General features: G+C 40.9%; 1 protein-coding gene across 4 annotated transcripts; it reads left to right on the forward strand.

Moving 5' to 3' along the window:
* The first annotated feature begins 2,163 nt into the window (after nt 1–2,163).
* On the forward strand, nt 2,164–24,686 carry MED15 (mediator complex subunit 15). Of its 4 annotated transcripts, none has more exons than XM_010184189.1 (17): nt 2,164–2,244; nt 3,450–3,501; nt 3,968–3,997; nt 5,219–5,434; nt 6,023–6,285; nt 7,081–7,464; nt 8,365–8,442; nt 13,342–13,461; nt 19,024–19,166; nt 19,490–19,617; nt 20,783–20,917; nt 21,301–21,364; nt 21,515–21,581; nt 22,022–22,182; nt 22,385–22,551; nt 23,870–23,968; nt 24,107–24,686. In XM_010184189.1, the coding sequence occupies exons 1-17, from the start codon at nt 2,167–2,169 to the stop codon at nt 24,241–24,243; spliced, it is 2,322 nt and encodes a 773-aa protein (XP_010182491.1). In that variant the 5' UTR covers nt 2,164–2,166; the 3' UTR covers nt 24,244–24,686. The 4 variants fall into 4 exon arrangements, with proteins under 4 accessions (XP_010182491.1, XP_010182494.1, XP_010182492.1 ...); XM_010184192.1 differs by lacking the exon at nt 13,342–13,461 and adding an exon at nt 10,187–10,194 and having other exon boundaries at nt 8,365–8,438; nt 19,076–19,166; XM_010184190.1 differs by lacking the exon at nt 13,342–13,461.
* Nucleotides 24,687–25,709: the final 1,023 nt, after the last annotated feature.

A 25,709-nucleotide genomic window follows, 5' to 3' on the forward strand; every position in this document is an offset into this window, starting at 1 on the left:
TATCCTTAACTCTGTGCTAAAGCCATGACTTTTTTAGTGACTTTCCCAGTCTTTTAACGTAAATACTCTTATGTTGATTGCAGGTGAATGTGTGAACAAGAAATAAGTTGTGTGGTTTTTTCGTTCTCCTAGTCTAAACTTTTCTTGGCATGCTAACAGACAAGACGTGGAGTGCTTGGAGTGGCATTATTGGTAATGCAGATGTAGTCATAAAATGTCCTTCATGTTCTGTAACATCAAAAGGAAATGGTAGATCCATATAATAGTAGATAATTTATTTGCTGTGGATTTTTGTCAGGTTTCTGGTACCACACTGATCACAGTCTGTATCACAGCCACTTAATACTACCTACAGGTTACTTTACTTGTCTCTGCATAATCTTTTTCTTGTGTTTCCTCCTGCTCAGTTCTTGATGCTCTCAAAATGAGAGGCATTGTCGTTGCACTATGGGACTGAAGTTAAGGAAGATTCAGACAGAGTAGTGTGGATTTAGAGGCAGCCTTTCTGAAAGGGAAAGCATTCAAAAGGAAGGTGTCAGTAAAGAATTGGATATCGCTCCTTCCTCTGCAGCAGAGCTCCTTTGTGAGAAGCTGACTTTAAGGCTTGTTTGCACATGGAGGAATAGTTATTTTGCATTATGTTCAGATTCTGCTTCTGTTCAAGTAACCTTCATGTATAAACAGTGTTTTTTGGTGTCTGCCAGACCACATGAACAAGTTACTTTGAGAGTGCCTTACAGGAGGTACCCATGTTCTACTCTCTTGTACTCCGCAGGCTATGGTAGATTAGCTGTATGCTACCAGTCTGCAAGGTATGAGTTGTGGCAGCCGAAGCTGCTGCATTTTAAGGCTGTAGCATCTGCTCTTCTCACTTCTGTGACTGTTACCGAGTTAATTCAGGAAGCTGAACCAGCTTACTGCTCATGGAAGCACCATTCCTGCTGCATGGGAGGTGGTAGAAATTTGGGGGGGAAGCACACAGTAACCCCCCTTCAGACTGGCTGAAGCTTTCAGGCATCACTACCCTGACACGCATTTAATGTAGGGTAGCTGCCCATGCAGCAGCAGTTACTAAGTTGCTATGATGTTAATTACAGGGTGAAAGTATTTCCTGGTAACTGGTGTGTGGAATTTAGACTGTAGCTGGTAGGCTGCTATAAAACAGAACAGGTTTAGCAGTGAAGTGAAATGTTTCCAAGAATGAGAATGGCCAGAGGATTCGAATAGGGCTTTTCACCTGGCTGAACTCCTCACATTAGGATGTCTTTATCTCGTTGCATGTTTCACTGTTGAATTGCTTGCTAGTTCTTGATGTACTGAGAATGCCCTTTCTTTTCCACCCATGTTCTTAGCAATGTGTGGTTTTGTGTGGATTTTTTGTTTTCATCTTGCATGATCAATATCCCATCCAGAGAGCAAATCTAGATCCAATTTTCTAGAGGTGTGATGGAGAAAGGATAGCAAGTCCCCATGATTCTGGCTGGTAAATGGGAAAGAACAGTAAAGGAACTGAAAGCTTTTTATTACCAAACCTGTAATTTTTCTACCCATCAACAGAGCCTTGTTTTCATCTTACTGCTCCACCTGCTTGGTTTCACGTTGTTTGTCCCTTCCCTGCCCTGAGCATCGCTGCCCCTCTGCTCTTCACCCCTTTTCAATCCTCCCACTCGTTCTTCACACTCATTGGTCAAACTTCTATACTTCTAGGCAATCTTTTCCTTTAAATTATTATTATAATTATTCCACCTTATGTTTAGAGGATTCTTCTGAAAACGTTTGCCAAACATGGATTACAAGAACCCTGTCATTCAGCTTTCCTCCAATGGGACAGGTCACAGTATTTTGTCAAAATAATACATCAGGTGGTAAAATAGTGACCTGCTTAGCAGTTGTTCTTGAATTTCTGCAAAAAATATTTGTGTTCCCTTTTAGAACTTAGTTGGCTTCTTTCTCCATTTTTAAAGACATTTTAAAGGATGGCGATTTTAAGTAATGTATTTGGTGGCTGGTTTTTGGTGGGGGTTTTCTTTGTTTGTTTTTAAAATCTATACGTGAGAGAGAGGTAAAAAGCTGTTTTACAGACCTTGCTAACTACAGAAAGTATTTTCTGATGTCCTCAGTTAATACCCAGCCTTGTTTTTTGCTCTGTTTTTCAGCGATGACGCTATGAGGAAGGCTGGTGTTGCCCATAGTAAATCCAGCAAAGATATGGAGAGTCATGTGTTTATGAAGGCAAAAACAAGGGTAAAACATCTCTGTTTGTTTCCAGAAGTTACTGGGGTGTCAAAAGAAGTTTGGAGCAGCCCGCAGAAACAGCAAACCCAGCGTGCTTAGTTAACTGTCTCTGCTTAGAGTACACAGTTATTAAAGTTTTGTATTTATTTGTGTGTGCTTCTTTTATCCTGAGGGGAAGTGAGGTATTTTACATCCAGTATATGCATTAAACTGGACTTCAGTCCAATATAGTTTTGCTGAAGCTGCAACTTTTAATGCATATATGGCACTGCACTTAATTCTTATCTGAAGACTTGCGTGCAGTGAATTGGATGGAATTTCCTTATCTGCAGTGTAGCACCATTCTTTATGACCAGTTTGGTGGTCAGGAGAAACTGAGATACCAATGAAAAGGCTGTGTCCAGAGTAAGACCAAGGGAAGTACTGTGGTCTCTGTAAAAGTCTGGTTATCGTGTCCAGTTTGAGACTCTACTCAGATGTAAACTTCTCTCCTGGAGCTGCGTTATAAGAATTTGGATACCGTTGCTGTCTCCAAACAAGCTGTGTTTGTGATGAAGCTTCTCATAGTGAAAGTTTTATAATGCTGATGTCACAAATCTATGCTTGCTGATGGCATCCTCCCTGGAAAGTTCACCGTTTCATGGGCAGGAAGGCTATCTCAGCCCTGTGCAGTTCCTCTTACACATTAAGAAGCACACTAATAAAATGCTGCAAAGAATATTTGTCTTTTCACTTCTGACACTTTGGTCACGTTGGTCTTTAAAGTTGTTAACTTACCTGTATTTGTAATACTAACTTAGCTTAAAAAAAGTTGTTGTAGTATGAGTGGGACAGAGTAAGTCAGCATGAGCAAGTGGGCAGGTTCAATCATGAAGAAAAAAGAATTAGAGTGGATAAGAAGTGGAAAATGGATGTATTTGTTTATAATTACGTTGACAAACTGTGATGCTATTAGTGCGATTGTCACGGAGGTTCTCTCCAGTGAATATTGTGGTATCTTGGTTTTCTTGTACCAGCAACCACAATGACCTATTAGTAAAAATATTCTCCCTTAGTGGGTGAACAGCCTGTTCTTTGCAAGTGAACTGCTCTGAAAAGCCCACAGACATTGTAAGATAAAATCTGTTATGTTGAGGAAGAATACTGAAGAACCAGAAAGTCATGGGTGCTCTGTTCTTATTTCCTATGCTAAAATACTCATTTTTCAACTTTAGGAGGAATATCTTTCTCTTGTGGCCAGACTTATTATCCATTTTCGAGATATCCGTAAGTAATTTTATTTTGTTGTTTTGTTGTTTTTGGTTTTTTTTTTTCTTAGTAATGGGATTGCTTATCACAACCTCCCAAAAAAGTAAAATTTTGTGTTTGTATGTGTGCTTCTGCATGTGACTCTTCAGGGGTTGCTTTAAAAATTTTCCTGTAATATACATGATTAATTTCTAAAAACTGTTACATGTCCATCTGTAATTGAAAAGTCTTTGAGAAATGATTTAAAGTAACTACTTTTTCCACCTTCCTAATTTTTTTCCTGTATTGTTGCTTTCTCTTGATTGTTTTTGTAGCATTCTGGTTACCAAGTTGGCTTAGGTTAATGTATTTTGTTAGGACTACAGTAGACAGTGATTTATTTATTTTTTAATTATTGTATGAATATATTTCTTGTGGAGACTGTATCTGAAGGACTGAGAAGAAACAAGATTAACAAAGGAAATTAATTGTTCTTCCTTTGCAGACAATAAGAAATCTCAAGCCTCAGTCAGTGGTAAGAGCTCCAATTTTTTTTTCTTCTTCCCCACCCCCCACCCCATTTCTGAAAAGAACAGCTTAGAAATCCGGGCTGTGGTCTACTACAAATAAGAAGGCTGTGGATTCCCTCGCTGGAATATTAAATGCTGCTGGAGGAAAGGAAAGGCAGCAAAGGTAGCATGATAGTCGTGGAGTTGTTCAGCAATGAGAGTGACAGGCCTGGGCAGTGTTCTGGATGTAACAGAGGGGACTTGTTTCCCTGTTTGTACTTCTGTTAGCTCACAACACTAAGATTCTTGAAAGAACAAGAGTGATTGGAAATAATCTGCTGCTGAGCAGTCCACGTTTCTCCCTGTTACCAGCTTTGGAATCCTCAGTGTGTTGCATCAGAGGTGAACACTGTGGGGTTTGTGGGGTGTACGCACTCTGCAGTTTGACTGAGGTTAGAGCTGATGGAGCCTTCTGCCTCTGTGCTAATTCTCGCAGCAGTGTATGTTAGGAACGGAGTATGATCCTCTGTTTTTATCCCTCTGTAGGCTAAATATGCAGTGTCTGCAACTGAGTAACATGCAGCCAAGAGAGATGAAAATTATTTAAGTATTCTTAAAGAGAGGGTGTTGCATTCTGTACCTGATTAATATTGTCTCTGCACCACATGTTGTGTTTTACCCGCTTGAATTGCCATTCCCTCTTTGACTCACTTTTCTGTGTGTGTAGGATTCAGATTATGACAATTGTCTTGAAAGGCACTGAATTTATCCACTGCATAATAAATGTGAGGTTATGTTGGGAACTGTATAGCAAAGTACTTCCTCTGGTCTGAGTGCTCCTTCTGTGTGTTGACCTCAGGAGTAAGAGACTAATTAGATCCACAGGATTCTTGGTTTTTGAGGTTACAAGCTGTATATCCTCACGGAGTTTTGTTGGCAGCTTGTTTAGACTTGCATATAAATTCAGAGGTGGCTAATAAGTTCCTTTACTCTAATGTATTTAGAATCTATTTGAAACTTTGCAAATTTGACACACTTTAAATAATCTCTACTCTATTTACACACAGGCAAAGATGTCCCAGAAGCCTCCTGTGGTCTCACAGGCAAAGCAGTGAATGTTAGACCCTCTGGGTATTTGATCTAGTCATGGTCTGAAGCTGACAGATCAATGTCAGTGATGGAGAACAGAGGATTTTGGGGAGTCAATTGCATGACTGGCTGCATATTGGTACCTGTTTTCTTTGTAGATCCAATGAATGCCCTGCAGAATCTAACTGGGGGTCCCCCAGCAGGAGCCCCTGGAATGGGCATGGCTTCCCGAGCTCAAGGAGCACCGATGAGTGGGATGAGTGGCCTCGGTCCAATGGGACAACAGATGAGTCTCCCAGGGCAGCAGCAGCCTCCTGGAACCTCAGGAATGGCCCCTCATGGTATGCCTGGTGTCTCTACAGCTACTCAGCAGAGTAAGTGTTCCGTTTGCTTCAGCCACTGAAACTTAGATCAGCTTTTCAGTACATAACTCTTGTTCACAAGGACAGCGTGCTGAAGAGCTTCATGTCATGAAGCTGTCATGCTTCTGGCTAAATCAGCCAAGTGAACTGCAGGAAGAATTGATTTCAGATACTGCTACCTAATGGGATAAATGTCTTACTGTAGTGAGGAACAGTCCAGCTGTTGTATGAGCTAATGCTGCTTTTGTCCTGCAAGATATCAACTTCAGAACTTTGTTTTTGTGAGGTCACCTATGTTTTCTGTGGGTGCAGTGCTTCCCACTGGTGACATCTGTGCATATTTCCTATGCATATTTTTATATTCTTTATCTAGGTTGCTGACTCAATACAGATAGTGAGAATTAGAGATTGGTAGTAGGAAGTGTTATTAATTCTGCTGTTAATGTGCTGTATCCGTTTGAGGAAGCAAAAGTTTATGCTGCTAACTTAGAACATGACTGTACTTTAGGGATTATCTTCAATTATTGTTAGTTATACTGAGTAACTGTCTCTCGCACTGTTTGGGTCTCATGTTTTAAGTACAGCCTACCTTCTTTTTAGCCCAACTTCAGCTTCAGCAGATAGCTCAGCAGCAACAGCAGCAGCAGCAACAGTTCCAGCAGCAGCAGGTGGCTTTGCAGCAGCAGCAATTCCAGGCCCAGCAGTCAGCCATGCAACAACAATTTCAGGTCCAGCAGCAGCAGGCGGCAGCAGCTGCAGCAGCCCAACAGCAGCAGCAGCAACAACAGCAGTTGCAAGCCGTCCAGCAGCAGCAACAGCACATGCTGAAACTGCAGATGCAGCAGCAGCAAAACCAACAGCAGGTGATGACAAACAATTACCACAGATGTGATCTGTGTTCAGTTACTTGTCAAGCAAGGCTTGGCTTGCATGGAAGTATGGAATATCAGCTCTGCCTGTTAATGCATTTCCACTCTGGGGTAGGACTTCAATATAGACTGACAAGTTAATTGGCAACAATATATTACATCTCAGAGCAAAGGCTTAACAATCCTTTTGTTACTTTCTTCTGTCATAGCAATAGAGAATTAAAACCTTTGTCTCTTTTTATAAACATCAGGATAGTGTTTCAGACAAGAACAGGGATGTGAGAAAGAATGAAAAGCACTTGTATTACTCTAGAACTAGTAGCTGGTTTGTCATTGTATGAATTACACATTACCACTTTAAAAAACGTGTGCCAGGCACATCATATGTATGTATCGTCTTTGGGCACAAAAGCAAAAGGGGAAACTTCAGTTGTCCTGCTGTTGTGTTGTGCAGTTTCTGGTAAGTAGTGCTGATGCAGGCTGGTTACATTTGAAGACATGCTTCTGAGCCCATTTGTACAGGAGAAGCTAATGGACTTCATCTTTGCTTTTGAAAACTCTGTTAGTAGTGAGACAGAGTTGTAATACTGAAACCATGGGATATACACTATGTAGAGTTGAGATACACGAAGAGTGAGTGGATAAAAAGTTTGGGCTTTCCCTTTGGGCTTAAAACCTCAGCCTGATATATTAGGATTCGTTTGCTCTTGGTTTTTGCTATAAAAATAAGGCTGCTGTTGCATTGCTGGAAGCTTTAGCATCCTGGCTTTTCTTGCTTTTCAGATGCAGCAGCAACAGCAGCAGCAACAACTACAGCGAATTGCCCAAATGCAGCAGCTGCAGGCAGCACAGGCTATGCAGGCACAACAGCAGCAGCAACAGCAGCAGCAGCAACAGCAGCAGCAAATATCACAACAGATACAGCAGCAGGCACCTCAACAAGTAATGCAACAACAGATGCAACAGATCCAGCAGCAGCAGCAGCAGCAACAACAGCAGCAGCAGCAACAACAACAACAACAACAGGTTGCTCAGGCACAACAGTCTCAGCTTCCACCACAATCCCAGCCTCAACCTCAGCCCATGGTATCTCAGTCACAGGCAATCTCAGGACAAATTCCTAGTCAGGTTATGCCTGTTACTCTTACACCCCAGCAATTAAAAGCAATGCAGGTAAGAGCTAGTGACCAGCTGATTGTTGGTTCATTATGATCCTCTAAAGAAAACAAAAATCTTTGATTTTTGCTAATAGCGAAGTAGGAAAAAACATAGCTTATTAAGAGATCTGCAGTTAGCATGTTATGGAGTTTTAAAGGTTTATATCTGGGCCTGACAGTTGAGAGCAGTTTTGTGTCTAAAAGTAGGACTTCTGGAAATCTGTGAAAACATATAGGAAGCTAATATTTAAAAATAATTTATTGTTGTACTCATGAGTGGACAAGTGAAAAGAAGAAAAAGAAACAAACTCCAGTTAAAGAAAAATGACCTCCATGAAGTTTGCTACTCTGTAACATGTGCAAGTGCTTTGAAGTGCCTGGTGCATGTGGCTGGAGCCAGTGTTGGCTCTCTGGGATGCTGGCTTTGCTTCTGCTGCCATGTTTAGTGGTTTTGGTCAAAGTTTGAGATAGTGGTAGTTCCTGCCTTGAAGAAAATGTGGACAAGACAATAGTTTTACTCTGTTGAACCTCTTGCTGGGTCATCCTCTTAATGGTGCAGCTTTTTGAACTGTTGCATTACAGTCAGTTTTTTCTAGGCTCCATATGTTTTACAGAAAATTGAAATATCTATTATTGTTATCGGAAGACCTGATAGTATAGGGAAGAAGTTGCAAGAAGAAATTGAATCTTGGGTGCACGGTCTATGAGAAGACTGTTCTAAACTTTAGAAACATGGGAACTTCTTCTTCTAAAGGCAGCTAAAAAATTCTAGAACGTGTACGTCTGCAAGGCTGATCTTGTCTCCACACCTTTTTTTATGAATAAAGTCAATGTAGTTGAAACAGAAGTGTCATACCCTAATCAGATATATATGTTTGCTTTGTTCTTCCTTTTCATACTCAAGGTAAGAGCTCAGCTGGTCCAGCAGCAGCAGGCAGCAGCAGCAGTGCAAGCAGCTCAGGCCCAAGCTGCTCAGATGGGAGCCTCAGGGCAGGTAAGGGCCCAGGAGCCAGTATCACTAGTTATAGGCCTGTAGCAAGTGCATGCTAGAGACAAGCATGGAGATGGGTTTCTGGTGGCTTTCTCCTGAGGGCTCTAACATCAGTCATCCCTTTTATAAAGGGGATATGGGCTTTTATGCTGTTTCTCCTTTGCCTGGAGTCAGAGGCAGGATTTCGTTGACAACCTCTCTGTGCATGCTCTCTGTCCCAAGTAGGTAAGATTGTTGCCTATACTGGCACAGCAATGCACATCAATAAGACGACCTACTGTGGTCACACTGCAAGTCTGACTTGGTACCTGAAGTGTATCACCTCTTCTTCCGTTAAACTTTCTTAGGTGACTGCTTTGTTGTGTAAACTGATTTCTGTACTGTGAATCTTTGCCTGTTGTCTTTACTCACATGTGATTTACCTTCCATCTCCATGTATCAGCCATAAAAAATAGTATAGACAATGAGATAATTCTGCACTCCCTGTTTGTTCCTTTCACCTTTCATTCTTTTTCCTGAGTGAAATGGGCAGTAGATATCGATTGCTCTTTTTCTGGACGTGAGTTGTGAAGAAAAGTGGCATGTGTCACAAGTGCAGAGTTACATTTAAAAAAAAAAAAAGTGCTGGGTGAAAGCTTATTGTCTAACACAGTTTTCTTACCCTGCAATACACTTGTAGCCCCTGTGATTGTTCCTTGATGTGTGTCTGGTATGAAGGAGACGTGGGGAAAAAAAGTTGGGAATGGCTTGAGCTGAACCCCTCACCCCATTTTCCACGAGAATATGAAATACTCTTTTGTGGCTTACCTCTGTAGTGTATCATATTGAGGCATTTTACAGATACTGGTAAGTACAATTATGACCACTGATGAAGATGAAGAGACTGAGGCAGACATGCGATAAGTTTGACTAGGATTAATGGCAGAGTTCCTGTTGTACACCCAGATATTCCACATCTGCAGGCACCATTTTCCCTTCAGTGCACAAGTAATATTATAGATTCAATAGGACATTTGAAGCCTTTTTACATGGACTGTGATAGCAGTTGGTTCTTCAACATACATCTCCCAGACTTGTATCAGGAATAGCGTCTTTTACCATCGTAACTTTTACGTGGCCCACATCCTTGTTGATGGCTAAGTTCTGTTTCTGTATTGGTCCTTTTGCTTGTCAGTGTAACACAGGATGTAAAAGCTGAGCAGTGGTAAGTACAGTTGGTACAGTACTGGCAGCAATGCAGAATTATCTTTCTACAGTTGAAATGTGAATTAAAACTTCTGTTTGTTTCTTAAATAATTTCCAGGTGGGAGCTGCAGGGACTTAGGCTGCCTGGAAGGAGACTGACTTTTTTTTCTTTTTTACTAACTCAATGGTGCTCTTTTCAGCTTCTAAGCAGGTGGATTGTGCTTATGTAGAGTCAACTTAACTCTTGCCCTGTTTAGTGAATTCATATGCCAGTGGCTTAACAGCATCCAAAAAGTTCCTGTTAATAAAATGGTTCATAGCAGGTCTGCAGCTTTATTCAGACATATGTAGTAAACTCAGGGATTGCTCATTATCTGTCATGGATGGAGTTTAGAAAATTTCACATACAGACTTCAGTCCATTTTGTGTTCATGCCATTGCAATATGAGTCTACTAAAATTCACTTGATGCTATGAAGCCCAGTAATTAAATGTGTAAATATTTTCTGCATATGATCAGTTTTAAGACTGTTGCCGTGTACAATATCACAGTGCAGCCTCAGTGTTGAGAGTGTACATGGATTTTCTTTAATTTATAAGAAGTTTAAGTGTAGATTTTGCTTTGTATTTAGTACATTTTTCACCAGCACCAGCATTTTTATGAAATCTGTCTTGATTTCTTCGTTTGGTTGAGGGAAGCATTTGTTATAAACCAACCCTATCCTAATCTGTGCTCGTTACATTTAAACTTAGTCTCTAGGAGCTTTCAAAGTGGGAATTTTGGTTGATATGGCTGTGTTTTTCCTTTTCCATGAAGTTTCTGTTCATCCTTCCTACATAAAAGTAAAGGCAATCCCATGGATCCACATGAGTTTTGAAGTTCTTTTCTGAAGTCGTAAAGACACCGTGCAGGTCAATGTTACCCTGCTTGGGTGTATAACTAGTCCATGTGAGCACGTACCTTACAGATGAAGCTGATAAATAAACAAAGTGGTGTCCTAGTGACCACAGAGTGCTTGCAGCACCAAGAGAAAAAATCTGTCATCAACTGGACTTAAGTATTAATGCAGTTTAAATCACTGTTCTGGTGCTCTGAGTGCAGACTGGCTGTCGCTCTTGGCAAATCAGAGCTGCCTTTAGTGGAGTGACAGTGGCACGGTACTTACATGTGCTCACCAGAAGCTGCATATTTATGGAATTCTGATTATGGAATTTGGATTTCGGATGAAAAAACTTTACACGTTCAGGATTCTAACTGTTACATTCCGCTTCATTTTTTTCAAATAGTGGGGTTTGTATCTTACAGTGGAGGGAGACCTTCCTCCTCTGTTTCCTCTCTGTTTCTATGGGGTAAAGTTCTCAATTCTGTCAGAGATTGAGATAAATCAGTTCCACTTGTGGCAGAGGATTTGCCTTCAGTTTAAATCTTTTGAAAGTACTTGAACGCTTCTGGTTGTCTTCTGCTTTTATACTGGCAAGAACAACTTTTTCATGGATATATTGCTTTGCATAAAACAGATGCAATCTTCCAAACCCCCTTTCCTGACTCCTTTGTCACAAGTTTCATAAATGTAAATCAGCTGGAGAATGGGAAAAATAGATTACTTTTGTTAAGAGAGTGGAATTGATGTCATTATATAAATATATATTTACACACTTCCTTTCAAAGCACGCATTTAAAAAAAAACCAACCCAAAACAAAACTCAAACCCAGGTTTGTGTGCGTGTGCATGCATGTTTGACCAACCATGATACAACAAATAGCTGAAAGCCTTTGAATTGGAGTTTGTTGTGCTGGTGTTCAGTGGTTTGCCAGACACTTAAACTGCGAATATGCTTCTAATGTCCTTGACCTCAGAGGAAGTAATCTAAATCTTCACACTTTGGTGGTGCGGCACGAGAAACAGGACCCAGATGGGACGTGTGGGTCACCGTAACATCCCTGGGATTTCACACGCTCCAGAGATCCATGTGCATTCACGAGGGTCTAAGATGGGGTGATTGTGCCTGGAACGATATTTGTTTGATTTCCCCCCCCCATAGCAATTCCCTCCCTCCTCCCCCTTTTATTTTCTTTTTTTTTTTAAATTATTTTGGTTTTGTTAGGGTTGTGTTGCTTCACCAGCTCTCATGTTGATACTGTAGCTCTTCACTGCACTTTGTAGCATCCACATGTGCTTTGTGCCAGTGCTGGGTTGTGTTTGCTTGTGGTGGCTGTTGCATGCTGTGTGTACCTGTGCATGTGTGTGTGATGTCTGTGGCGCTCTCATTTGTTTCCCTTTTGAAATCCTGTCTCTGACCATCCCTCTTTGGATGGAAAGGGACTGCATTGCTCTGATGTTGTGAACTAACAGCTGTGCTGAATTTGACACTATTTTCTTTATCAGTTATTGCTTTCCTTTTCAGTCTTGCTATGTTGTATTTAATTTTATTTATTTTTAACAATTGTAAGCACATGCATTCTCTGACTTTCTAGAGACATGTTGCTGGCTGCTTCAGTCCATTTACATAGAACGCTAAGCAAGAATGCCCCAAACCATTTACTGAAAGGAGACTTCATTAACACATAGGTTAATTAGGGCCTGTGTAGGTTCCTTGGTAATAAGTGTGCTGAAAAAAGAAGTAACCCAGAGAACTTTGCTGTAGATCTTTGAAGTACCAACCAGATGCTCTTTTACTGATAAGCGAATCTGCCAAAGTTACTGAAATACTGCCTCAAAAATATGCTGCATTTGCTGTAAATGCTCATCAGATATGGTGTAATGTCAAATTTTAAGAGGGCTATACAAATATATATGATTAAATCTGTGTGGCTCATGCAGACTGATCGTTCCAAAAGGCACTTGTAGACAGGGCAGAGTAGCATAGTCCTAATACTGTTTTGAAATACAAATGCATTCTAATGCCAAACTTCATCATTTTTCCTAAATTACTGTACTTTAGAGCGTGCTTGGTCTCTACATCTGGAGAATCAAATAGTGCATGAATAAGCTTGAGGCAGGTTGTGGACTCAGAATATTTTAGCACAGTTTAGTAATAGAGGAATGAGTATTTGTCAAAGTGATGGAAATTATGAGGATCTATTTGACTTATTCTGTGGGTTATAAAAGGAAGGAAATAGCTTTTTCAAACCCAGAAATCCTTTTTGTTGTCTTTGGCATTGTTATACTGTCGTAAGTTAGGTTGGTCTGAAATTTTGCTCTCTGTGGAGCATTCCTACTGACAGCTGCTGTTGCACTGTCTGCCAAATTCTTTTATAATCAAGGGTGACATATGCAAATACTGCTAAATCTTTTGAGTCCACGCTGGGGGAAAGCATTATATAGCTTCTCATATGGAGCATCCTTAACAACAATATTAGAGTACTTATTTCCAAGAATTGTAGAAATTCAAGATGTCAGGCAGAAATTAGGAGAAGCTCTTCATGCAAATGATAGCACAGTCAACACTTGACCATGAATGTGAACCTACATAGCAACTTTCTCAAGATACCTAGAATTCATTAGATGCTTTCTAAAAACGGATAGAAAGGGTGTAAAAAGGAATTTAATTTATAAGCTAGCATGTTAGTTTAACCTTTAGAGAAAAGCTCACTAACCTTCCCTTCATGCTCCCCCTCCCCCTAACTCCTGAAGGTTGCATGTGCTTCTCATCCTGCCAGTGCACTGCATTTCTTGTTTTGCGATTACTTTTGTCTGTTGTCCCTCTGTCCTCAAAGATGATCACCGCACCTATGGCCCGAGGTGGGATGCAAATAAGACCACGGTTCCCGCCTACCACCGCTGTGTCTGCTACACCGCCAAGCTCCATTCCTTTGGGCGGACAGCAAATGCCACAGGTATTTACTGAGTCGAAGCGCATTGTGTCAGGAGTTGTGCAAAGCATTCAATACGGGATTGTATAGCACTTGCTTTCGAGCAAGGGGAGGTTCACTTTTTTCATCAAACAACTTGCTGGTTGAGAGTGTTGCAAGTCACTACCTTACTTACATGTGTTCATGCTCTGTACAGGTGCTTCCTTGATTAATAGTAAACTTGGCTCATTTCAGTTTGTGTAGCTTCTTGGCGTGATATCAGGGACCAAGAAAAATGGAGCTGATCTCTTCTTTCTCGGTTGTGAAGCAGGAGCTGCCGCAAGGATTCCACTTATACCTGCGTCGGAGAAGAACCTGTGTAGGCAGGCTGGCAGCACGTGTCCAGCTCGTGCTGGAAGATGCGTGAGGCCAGAGCACTGTATCTGCCTGGTGCAGGTCTGGATCTGCTGAAGACCTCAAAAGTCGTGTTTTACAAGCAAAATGTATAATTTTAGGGGAATTGTATCATTTTAGGGGAGCAAGAAGGGGGAGAACTAGAATGCAGTAGAACTGAGCTCTTACCAGTAAGTCACAAAACGAGGCACCGCTCTGCTCTGCAGAAGTTTGCTGTTGGTGTTGGCTTAAATACCTATCATGCTGTGATGGGGGAATAGCATTCAACTGTGTTTTTCTATCAGTTATTCATGAACTTCATGTCTCATTCTTCTAGTTGCTAGTTTTCAAATTTAATACCAGGTGCAGTTTTAGTTTGTAATACCGCTGCATTTTGTTCATAGGTATAATGAAAGTGTCTTCACTCTTTGCATTTTTGTTTCCTCTGCAAGCTTGTCGTGGGGCTGTGGGATCTCTGAAACTCTGCTTCCTAGTGCTGCTGCATCAAATCTAGTAGGCACAGCCTTTTCTTCTCAGCAATTTGCTAAGGTAGATACCAGGTGACCAGAAAGATTCTGCAGACCTAGGCAAACACATCTATTGTTTCTGGTTTAAGATGGGTGGTCATTTCAATCCAGGTTATTTTTTGTGTTAACTGAAAAAAACCACAGGCATAGCTGAGAATTTACTTTGAGCTTTATTCACAGTTTATACTAAGACAATAGTCTCCCATATGACGTATTCACAGTGTTTGCTTTGATGATGAGGCCTTCCAATAGATATGTAAGTATTAGACTGGCTTATATGTAATATTCAAGTCATAACAAAAGACCTCTGGTTTAAGCATTCAGTGCCATAGGCCGATCTTTTAGTGCAGTCGCGTCTGTGGTTGTTGAGGAGCTTTGATTTCTGACACCAAGTGAATTGGTCATCAAGGAGTGCTCTCAGTAGCATGCCAAGGATTGTGAAAATCAGGTAGCAGACTGAACAACTGGAGAAGGCGGAAGAAGAAATGAAATTTTTTACGAACAATTATTGGAGTGAAGATGGCTCCTGAGCAGGTGGTAGGATGAGTGAGTCATGGTTTAATGGTGGCAGGAACCATGGTTTAGAAATGTTATTTATGCCTCTTAATTTCACAGAATGCTTAAATATTGTCTGTTGAATTTGTTATAACAGTCTTGTCATCAGAGTCCTTGAGGCTGTTCACAGGAGGAGTAAAGGGCTGTAGCATGTATTTGGTTATTGTTTACTCATTAAAGAGTCTGTCAACTTGCTGACTACAGTATCAAAAGTATTTTAGACTTGGTGATAGGTAGTTCAGAGTGTATTTTCTCTTTAGAAAAGAATCTTGACACTGCACTGAAGCATCTGTCAGCAAAAGGGCCTGATGTGATGTCAGTACTGTGTGGCTGTTTATTTTTACCTCATATGACGTGTCAGCCTGTCCTTTTTTATCATAAAATCCAATTGATTCTGCAGTGGGTTTTTTGGTTGGTTGGTATTTTGCTATTACAGTATTTTCAAAAGAATACATGAACTGATATGGCATTGTATTCCAGGATCTCCCGGTCTTTTGTATTGCCAGGGAATTAGAACTGACTCTTTTTTTCTTAGCTGAAGTTTTTTTTTGTGCCTGAATGCTCACCAAACAAGAACTACAGTCAATGTCAGTGGCACTTTTTGAACTGCTAAGAGAAGTTTCATATACCATATTTGGATTGGCTCAAGAAACATGCTGATCTTGAAATTTTAAAAGATTAATCTAATACTTAGCTTTTGCTTTAGCAATTGCATAACTAACGTGCCAATACCAGTCAATCTCTTGTATTTCTGTGTCAAAACCTGCAAGTTCTCGCTGCAAAGTTATTGCAGTCTGCAATAGCATGAACTTCCAATTTACTGTTGGCACAGAAATCTTCAGCAAACTGAAAATAAAGGGGGGGAAAGAAAAAGTAAGACTGAGTTAACATTAAAATAAAGCAAGGGATACTGGCCTGATTGGGAATATGGAAACCTGCATCTGAACTTACTTGAAGCTCTGCAGAGTTTCCATTTTGTCCTGTAAAGCAGCCTGGTGGCAAACTTTAAACCCAGTTTGCAACAGAGTAGGCAAGACTGTGCTTACTGGCTTAATATTGAAACTGTTGGTACGGCAGTGTAAATGCTTTCTAGAGTCTTCCTTTAGACTAGAAGTGTTTCTACTATTCCTCATTATTAGCCATCACTTCCTTGTTGCAGTCTCCTCTTCCTTGCTGTTAGCTTCTGCATGTTGTACACTCTTGCTATCAGCAGCTTCTGCAAAACTCTTGCTGACCTTATCTACTGAGTGCTGTTCCTTGCCTGAGGCTCAGCAAACTGGAGATAGGCCTGATAGCTACGTTTATCTTCCAGCATGCTGTGCTCTAAGCACTAAGAACTGCTTTGATTGAGTGGATATTAAGTGCAGACTCTTGTCATGCAAGCCTAAATATCTTTTGGGCAAGATTTCAGAAATTTAGGGCTTTGTGCTATGATCAGGTCACTGTAGAGTCATGGAGTAAATTCACATTCAGTGGGCTGTAACAGCTGTCCATGAGTGTGCTTGTAGATGCAGAATCGCTCATCCTGCAGTGAAAAAATGTAGTTGCATTTTCTTATATATGTTGAAGATGAAGGATATACAAATGGTCAGTAACCATGGCTTAACTCTGGAGTTAATGGAGGAACTAAATGAGTTTAATGGAGTTAAAGCCCCAAAGGGAGGGAGTTTGTCTTTTAGGTTTACTGCATATTTTGGGTGGGGGGGCCTTGGTGGTTTTTTTTTTTTAAGCCCTTTTTTTAGTGGGAGTCAGTTGGAAAGAACATTCCCTAGAAGTTGAAATTTATAGTCTTAATGCTGCAAACAGTGTAGAAATCTAAAGCTGAAAGTGTCTTTAGAGCTGTTCTACAGAAAGACATCTGAAATTATGTAGCAAATTAACTGCTTTCAAAGAAAAGTAAGGAAGTAGGTTCAGAATTGCGTGCTTCTGAGTGCACATTTTTGAAAATGTTGCCGTTTTGCTTAATATTTGACATTAGCCTTTAGTATTCTGAAATGAAGCTGGCAGAGGGCAAACCTGTTGCAACAAGGAAAGCTGGTTGCTTATGCATGTGCTTACATGGGATGGAGTAGTACAAAAAACCATTTAATTCATTCTGTGCTTATCTGCACTGTAGATGCTGCACGTTCTTTTCTTTGCTTTTCTGCAATATTTGTAAATTCACGTGAAGGGACCTTGGTGTTGAGGTAGATAACAAAGCTTAAATCTGGCAAAAAACATCTAATGACATCTTTCTCCTTACTTCCCAAAACACAAAGATTAAAGTTTTCAGCAGTAATTTTACGTAATCAACTTGATAGATTTAAAAGGGAGCTGATTTTCAGGAAGCGGTGAACCACCTCAAAAGTGGTCTTAGTTTGACCTGATGAAAAATGGGTGCAGCATCCACATGGGTAATTTCTAAATCACTTACTGTTTAATGGAATGTTAAATAAAACTGTAAAAAAAAAATAGGGAATGCTTTTGCAGTGTTCGTCCAAGCTACCTTCCAAACAGTGGTGAGGTGCTTGGTTTCTGTGGGAGGCTGGCCCTGCTTTTCAGTCTCAGAAATGCTTTTCCAACTGTTGCGGAGACTCATGCTGTTTAAAAATCCATCTCCTAAGCACAGTCAGCATCACTGATTATGGAGAAAAGGGAGATAAAATTGCTGATTTAAAGCAACATTTCAGCCTCACTTTTTCTAGATATTATCTTTGTAGGAGAGACTGCGAAGGTAATGGGGTTATTGAAGATCAAGGCGGGGAATCATAGTATGTCAGACTGCATTTGATTTTAAATTATACTTTAATGGATTATAAACTTGTATCTTCAGTTTTAGTAGTTCTAACTTGTTTGGGCCCATTCTTAAAAATAATCTTTAATTTTTTTTAGTAGAGGGTGACCTGTTGCATAGCTGTAATGTGATAATCCGAGCAAAGCATTTCCTGTCATGTTCGGTGCATAGATTCAAAAGTAAACCATGCAATACTTACTTTTTAATATGCTAAATATCATGTCCTCTGAAAACAGTTGTTAGGTAGATGTTTAATGAGTGAGTGAAGGACACCACCAAATTGCAGTGCTCATGAAGTGTCTGGGATGTGTGGATTTACTGGGACCTTTGCTTAAAAATGGTTTAGACTGAGGAGAACAGAGTTGTTAATTCATTGTGCTAATCAGTGACTTACAGAATGGACGTATGGGTTACTGAGTCACAATCTGTGGCTTCTGTGGGCTAATTCATTTTATCTTTGTACTTATTTATAGCCTCAGATGACAAAAACTCTGCATGTGCCCTAAAAAACCGTGATGACTTAATATCTGCAATACCATGCTCCTGGCCGTGATACAGGGGTTTTTGTTTGGTTTTAAGTGATCAAGGGGAAAAGAGTCCATTAGAACAAATAGGAGAAGTTGCTCTAATTTGAGCATCATCTGGCTCTGGCACTTTAGAGCGTACAGAATAAACTTAGTTGTTACCCAGAGCTTGGTGCTGTTCTGGAAATGTTCTCATTCATCTTTTTGTCCTTTAGGCACACCTCATCATTCTCCAAAGGTCAGAAAGCTACTTCATTTTTTTTTCTACCCAGCCATTCAGTTTGGAGTGTTTCTGTCTGCACCCAGATTTTCAAAGCTGAGTCTTTAAATAAGATGCTGGTGGTTTGGCTTACTTCTTTTGTTTGTTGTTTTTTTTTTCTTCCTTCCTCCTAAAGGAAAACAGTTGGGAAGCTACAGTCACATCTGACAGACCTTTGAAGACTGTAATTAAAATGTCAAAATAAGGAGGGGTTTTCATGGCTGTTAATTCTCAAGTTAGAGCTGTCTTTTCTTCCTGCTCTTTTTTACTCTAGTTCTAATAAAGGACAGGTTTTTCAGATGGCACTTCTGATATTTTAATGGTTTGGGAAATGGAAAACTTATTATACACTTATTCAAAATATGAGCAGTTTTAATGGTTGTTTCTAGTAAAGTTGACAGGAAATACTGCCCTGAGAGCCTTAAGAGTGATGCAGGTTTGACTGTCAGGAGACTAACATTTTCATTTCTTGTAGGCCTGAGGATACGCTTCTCTCTGTAGGTAAAGCCTTTTAGTTAGGTTCCCATCCTCTACTCCCTTTTGTTGTTATTGATCTTATATTTTTCCACATTTCAGGTCAGCCAGAACAATATTACCATGATGTCATCCCCATCTCCTGTCCAACAAGCTCAAACACCCCAATCAATGCCTCCGCCACCCCAGCCACAACCATCTCCTCAGCCAGGCCAGCCAACTTCTCAGCCAAATTCAAATGTCAGGTGAGCTGGACTGCAGCTTTTGAGGACCTTTGTCAATGTCATAAGGGTGGTGTTTGCAGAAGCATTCAATATATCTTACTCTGTTTCCACTGAAGTGAACGGATTTTTAACGTGAACTTCAGTGAGTGCACTAGTGGGATTGTGCCAAATACACTCTGAAAACCCCCATTTTAAATAAAGAAGCTGTGTATGAAATCCTCACCAAGTTTACTGGCAGAGCTACAGAGTGCCATAGCAATGCTTACTAAAAGCGTATCTGCTCACAGGCTGAACATGCTTCCTTGTCAGATTCTAGCAGGTTTGATTTTATGCTTATTTTTCAGCTCTGGCCCAGCTCCATCACCCAGCAGCTTTCTCCCCAGTCCATCTCCACAACCATCCCAGAGCCCAGCAGCTGCACGAACACCTCAGAACTTCAGTGTCCCATCCCCAGGTCCTTTAAACACTCCAGGTAAATGATGTGAAAACTCTACTGCAGACAGTGAGCTGGGAGGTGTTTTGATAACTGTAATAGTTCCCAGGAAACCTGTTATTGTTTGACACGATGTAAACTTGAAAAAGCTCTACAAAGCAGCCAGCATTGCAAGTAGTGAACATGTCACATGCACCACATAACCCAACAACGTGGGTATCTCAAGTCAAAATCAGTTGAAACCTGTTTTCTCATCACTGAACTATGTAATGTGTTTTTCTAACTTCCCCAATCTTTTGAAAAAGGAATGATACTTAATTTAATGGAGCAAGTTTATAGAGCGTAGTAATTCCTTGGTTTCATGCAGGGAGGAACCCTTAGCAACAGCATGCAATTGTAAAGGATGTAACCACTCAATCACAGGCAGCAGGCTGCTTTGCTCCAAAACACCTTCCTAGGTGTGTTCTGACACTTGTGCTCTTCTCTCTCCCAGATGTAATAAGCAGTTTCTGATACTGTGAATGGAAGTAACATACTGGCTCCTTCTCAGACCAGTGATAAGACAAGGGGTAACGGACACAAACTGGAACACAGGAAGTTCCACTTAAATTTGAGAAGAAACTTCTTCTTAGTGAGGGTGACAGAGCACTGGCCCAGGCTGCCCAGAGAGGTTGTGGAGTCTCCTTCTCTGCAGACATTCAAAACCCGCCTGGACGCCTTCCTGTGTAACCTCATCTGGGTGTTCCTGCTCCGGCAGGGGGATTGGACTGGATGAGCTTTTGAGGTCCCTTCCAATCCCTAACGTTCTGGGATTCTGTGATTCTGTGTTGTGTGCTCTGCAGTTTGGAAAGCACCGACTTAAGGAAAACTGCAGCAAATTCTGTGTGCTGATTTAGTGTTTAATGCACCAGAGTGAAGGCCAAATGAGGACCTAGAAAATGGGTATATGAAACTTTGGACCTTTTCACAAAAAAAAGTATTAAATGGGAATTGCTGTTCTGTCCACAGAACATGTTATTTCTACACAAAGACCAGAGGGTTGAACAACCACTTAAACTGTGGAGGGCATCCAGCTGTGGATTTGGATACTCAACATGAGCTACACTTGAATGCCACATTTCAGATCTAGATTCTGAAATGTGAGAATGCTGTTCTGCAGTATTTTTTATCATCCCTCTGACATGCAGTCTTTACTTCTTGCCAGGAAACCCAAATTCTGTCATGAGTCCAGCCAGCTCCAGCCAGTCAGAGGAGCAACAGTATCTGGAGAAACTCAAACAGCTATCGAAATACATTGAGCCACTCCGGAGGATGATCAATAAGATAGATAAAAATGAAGGTGAGGTTCCTGTATTTAGTCATGCATTTCTCTCTGTCAGCTGTCTCTTCTGATGAATGAAGCAGTACTTTGCCTTTTTTGATGGTTTCTATTTCAGGGATTAAAAATGACAGAGTTAGTTGCTCTTTCTTGCCTATGACTGTAAAGATTTTACTGTGAAGAGTGGGTAAAATCTTTTCTCTTTAAATTCCCATCACTCTTCCTTCACTACTTACGTTTTTGAGACATACAGAACTTACACAATGGATATGATTAAAGATCTTTGATCTTTACTACTTTCTTCAGTGTTGGCTTATGTTTTTACTTTTAACAGTATACTGTATTTCTGTCTGCAAGTACAGAGGCTATTCTTGTGTCAGTGTCTGTGTCTGATATTATTTCAGATAGGAAGAAGGACCTGAGTAAAATGAAGAGCCTCCTGGATATCCTGACTGACCCTTCAAAACGGTAATGTTTTCCTTTTGGCTGGACATCAGATTCCCCAACTCTTCCAGAAGTTTGTTGTTTAGCATCCAGCCATGCTGGCATTGAAGCTGCCTATGGGGCTCAGATAGCAGAGACACTTCAGCTGGTGATGAAATTTCTCCTCTTCTGCAGGTGCCCTCTGAAGACACTGCAGAAATGCGAAATTGCCCTGGAGAAGCTGAAGAATGATATGGCTGTGGTACGTAACGCTTTGCCTTAGCAAGAGATAAGCGGTTAATTCCAAAAAGTCTTATGATTTGGCCAGATAATTCTTTGTATTTCTTGTTGCTTATGCTGTTAAGACTTCAAGTAAGGTTGGACAAAATAAGAAAAGAGGAAAAAAGGGGCAAGCACTTACTTCGTGTAAGCCATCTGTATGTATCTTTTAACTGAAAATTTTTGTGCTTTGCGCAGAGACTTGAGTAATTATTTCTGTGAACTTCTGCCGTGAATTTCAGGACAGACTTCCTAAATGAAAGCTGCAGACTGCTCTTTTTTTTCCCTTTTTTAAAATATTGCTGTATGCAGTAATGCATTTCATGCATTGGAAGTTTACCGCTATAAAACATTGCGGGATCAATAGTAGAGATTTCTCTTCTGGTGATGATTAAAAGAAAAGGGGCTTCTCTTGTGTTTTAGCCTACTCCACCGCCACCTCCAGTACCACCCACCAAACAGCAGTACTTGTGTCAGCCACTTCTGGATGCTGTTTTGGCCAACATCCGTTCACCAGTCTTCAACCATTCCCTTTACCGTACATTTATGCCAGCTATGACTGCAATTCATGGACCACCAATCACGTATGTATCGTTGACCTGTTGTCTGTCTTAAGTGTTCATTATTTAAGGGTAAAATATTTATCTGTAGAAGCTATTAAAGTAACAGATGGATTTATGGACAGATGTGAGTTATCTTTCCTTTATACATCCGTAAAATATTTGATAAATGCAGTGTTGGCATAACATTTTTACCTAATTCTTTTGTGGATTGTATTTCACATAGGGCCCCAGTAGCTTCCCCTCGAAAACGGAAATATGAAGAGGATGAAAGACAGACTATACCAAATGTCTTACAAGGGGAAGTTGCAAGATTAAATCCTAAATTCCTCGTGAACCTGGACCCTTCCCACTGCAGTAATAATGGCACAGTTCATCTCATATGCAAGCTAGGTAAGCAAGAAGAAACTAAGGGCTGAATTCAGAAAGAAGTGCTTGCTTGTGGAAATTTGAGGAGTTTTTTTGCTAGCAGTCTTGAATCTTGCCAACCAGTGACTTCTTCATGCAGTCTGTACTCACCAGATTCATAGCTCTGCTTAACCGTGACATATTCTGCACAGCCTGCTTCAGGGTACACTTAGAGATTTCATTCACACTGGTCCTTTCTTTGCACTGAATTTGAAATTGTTAGTCTCATTTAGTGTCTAGAAAATTACTTAGTGCTAGCAATAACCTTGATTCCTGATTTGACCTGTGCGGAGAAACATCAACAGGCTGCAAGCCAAGGTGCTGCAGAAGCTGGGATTCCCATGAGGACTTTATTAAGAGAATAAATAGCAGCTGGGATTTATACAAAGGCAATCTTTAAAAGACTAAACTAAGTTATTATTAAGTATAACAGGACCTTGGGCCAGCCTAAAAGTAGGAGTTCAAACCTACACAAAGCACTGTGTGCCTGGGTTATCTCTACCAGAACACTGGTTGAATGGTGTCTGTGGTGTGTGACAGGATATCTTGGTCATAAAGTATGGGAATGATGGATGGGAAAGTGCTGCAGTATGTGAACATCCTGATGGGCTGCATAGTCAGGTCCTTATCTGTAGCTATAAAAGAGGTAGAAAATAAAAACTTCACTTGGCATCCATCTGCTGAGTCAGTTTCTTGTTTTCAGCTCACTGCAGACCTGTACTGACATGTATGAATTATTGTACCTTCAACAACTAGGATGGAGCTAGAGAAATGTTAAGTTTTGGGAGGGTCTATTTGAATTTGTACTAATGATCAGTGACAGTGATCTATGTATGTAGAAAGAAATTCAAATTGCACCTCTTTCTCATCTCAGCTGAGTAAGCGTGAAGTGTTATAGTCTATTAACTTGGTTTGCTTTTGGAATCCAATGGAGAAAAGAGATTCTTACCTCTTCCCCTTTGTTTGGGAAACCTCAACTGTTTTTTCCCTGACTATTAGTAGATAAGGCACTTAATATTCAGAAATGAGGTGTCTAACTTAGTGAAGTTCAGCTGATGAAGTGGTGAGATTGTCATGATGCAGAAATGTGTGAGAGATGGAGCTGTTTGCCAGGCTTTTCTGCCAAGAATTTAAGACTGTTGTTCAAGTGAGCAATGAGATTGCTTTACAGTAAAAATGGAGATGTGCAGTCTGCTTTGTCCTTAGGGTCTAGGGACTGGAAACCAAGCTGAGTTATGCAGAAAAACCGCCTCCTTCCATAAAGGAGTGCTTTGTTCTGATGGGAAGTGTGTTTGCATTCCAGATGACAAGAATCTTCCAAATGTCCCACCACTACAGCTCAGCGTTCCAGCGGACTATCCAGATCAGAGCCCTCTGTGGATAAAAAACCCTAGACAGTATGGTATGAGTATGCTAGCATGAAGTTTGTTGGGCATGTGTATGTGGTAATAGTGGGGAAATGTGAACACCTACTGTTAACTTTCTCTTTTTTAATATTATTTTTATTATAACTCTGTTTATCTGTTATCTTTTTTTCCAGCAGCCAATCCCTTTTTGCAGTCAGTGTATCGGTACATGACTTCAAAACTATTGCAACTTCCGGACAAGCATTCAGTCACGGCACTCTTAAACACCTGGGCCCAAAGTATTCGTCAGGCCTGCCTCTCTGCTGCGTAACATCTCACTTTCTAAGTTGTGAAGCAAGAAAGGAAGTCTCAACAGCTGGTCTCTTCCACATGCCACTGGAAAATCGCGTTTGGGGAGGGTACTTCAGAAGAAAGAAGCTTTATGCCATTTTGTTTCTAGGTGTCAGGTTCAGTAGAGAACCTGATGTTAGATTTAGTTTTTATGCTTTTTATCTTCTGCCTCTGTGGACTCTTGCCAGCATTTTCAAATATACAGAATGTGTATATATGGTTCTTGAGACTGTATTAGGATGAGGTTTTTATTGTCTTCTTAGAGAAGAAATTATTTGTGGACTTCCATCAGGGAGTCTGGTATAAGAGGGATTAGGGAGAATGTCCTAATTTGCTTCAAAGTTTGCTCAGTGCCAGTATTCCTTCACACTGTAAGTTTTGTGACTTGATATTACCCCAGAAATAAATTGGCTGGAACTAGAATGTGCTTGCAAACTTCTCAGTGGTTGCAAGAATCTTTTTGCCTATCAGCTTTGCCTAGAGGTGGGATAAATTGCAGCCTTTTAAGGCATCTCTGAAATATGTGAGATAAATCTGGATAATTACAGTTGGGGGTGGTGGAAAAAAAAGTGTTTTACAGCTTATTTTAAATACTACTTCATATAAAAGGTTTTTGGTTAGCATGGACCACGTGTTTCTCCTTCCAAGAGAGTGAGGTGATTAGAAAGAAGGGACATTAATGTGCACACTGACTTGTACCGGTTGCCATGGTAGCTGTTGCTATGCTAATGGTTGCTACAGTTGCTGTTGCTATGGCAATAGTTACTGTGGTAACTGTTGCCATGGTAACCATTGCTAATTAACGATTGCCATGGCAATGGGTTGCTATGGTAACAGTTGCCATGGTAGCTGTCGCTATGCTAATGGTTGCCACGGTAGCCATTGCTATGGTAACAATTGCCATATTAACCAGTTGCCATATTAAACCGTTTGCCATGGTAACAGGTTGCAGTGGTAAACAGTTACAGTGGTAATGGGTTGCAGTGGTATCTGTTGCCATGGTAATGGATCACCATGGTAACCGTTGCTATTGTAATCATTGCCATGGCAACCGTTTTCCGTGGTAACAGTTGCTGTGGTAACCAGTTTGCCATGCTAATGGGTGGCCATGGCAAATGTTGCCCTGGTAACCATTGCTATGGTAACAGTTGCCATGGTAACTTAACCGTGGTAACCCCAGCCACTCCTCCAAAACTGCTTGCAACAGCTGCAAAATTCAAAGCAAAAGGCACATGCTGAGATACTGCCCAAAACCCCAGCTAACCTGCACCCGTTCCCATCTCCTATTCCTTTCCATGGCCCTGCCTCTGCTTGGCCTCGAACCAGGGCTCACCCCTGCTTAGCCCTACCCCAAGAACACCTGGCCACGCCGCACACACGAGTGGTTCCGCTTCACACACTGCCGTCTCCAGCCCGCGGCCCTGTCCCACGCAAGCCACAGCGCCG

The sequence above is a fragment of the Mesitornis unicolor genome, unplaced genomic scaffold (genome assembly GCF_000695765.1).
Source record: "Mesitornis unicolor isolate BGI_N332 unplaced genomic scaffold, ASM69576v1 scaffold15085, whole genome shotgun sequence".
Taxonomy (NCBI): Eukaryota; Metazoa; Chordata; class Aves; order Mesitornithiformes; family Mesitornithidae; genus Mesitornis; species Mesitornis unicolor.

Bases quoted from the DNA above. Each gene is read 5' to 3' on its own strand.
- MED15 (XM_010184189.1), top strand. From the start codon at position 2,167: ATGAGGAAGGCTGGTGTTGCCCATAGTAAATCCAGCAAAGATATGGAG. The intron at 6,286-7,080 runs GTGATGACAAAC...TTTCAGATGCAG, and splicing joins AGCAGCAAAACCAACAGCAG to CAGCAACAGCAGCAGCAACA. The intron at 20,918-21,300 runs GTGAGGTTCCTG...ATATTATTTCAG, and splicing joins TAAGATAGATAAAAATGAAG to ATAGGAAGAAGGACCTGAGT.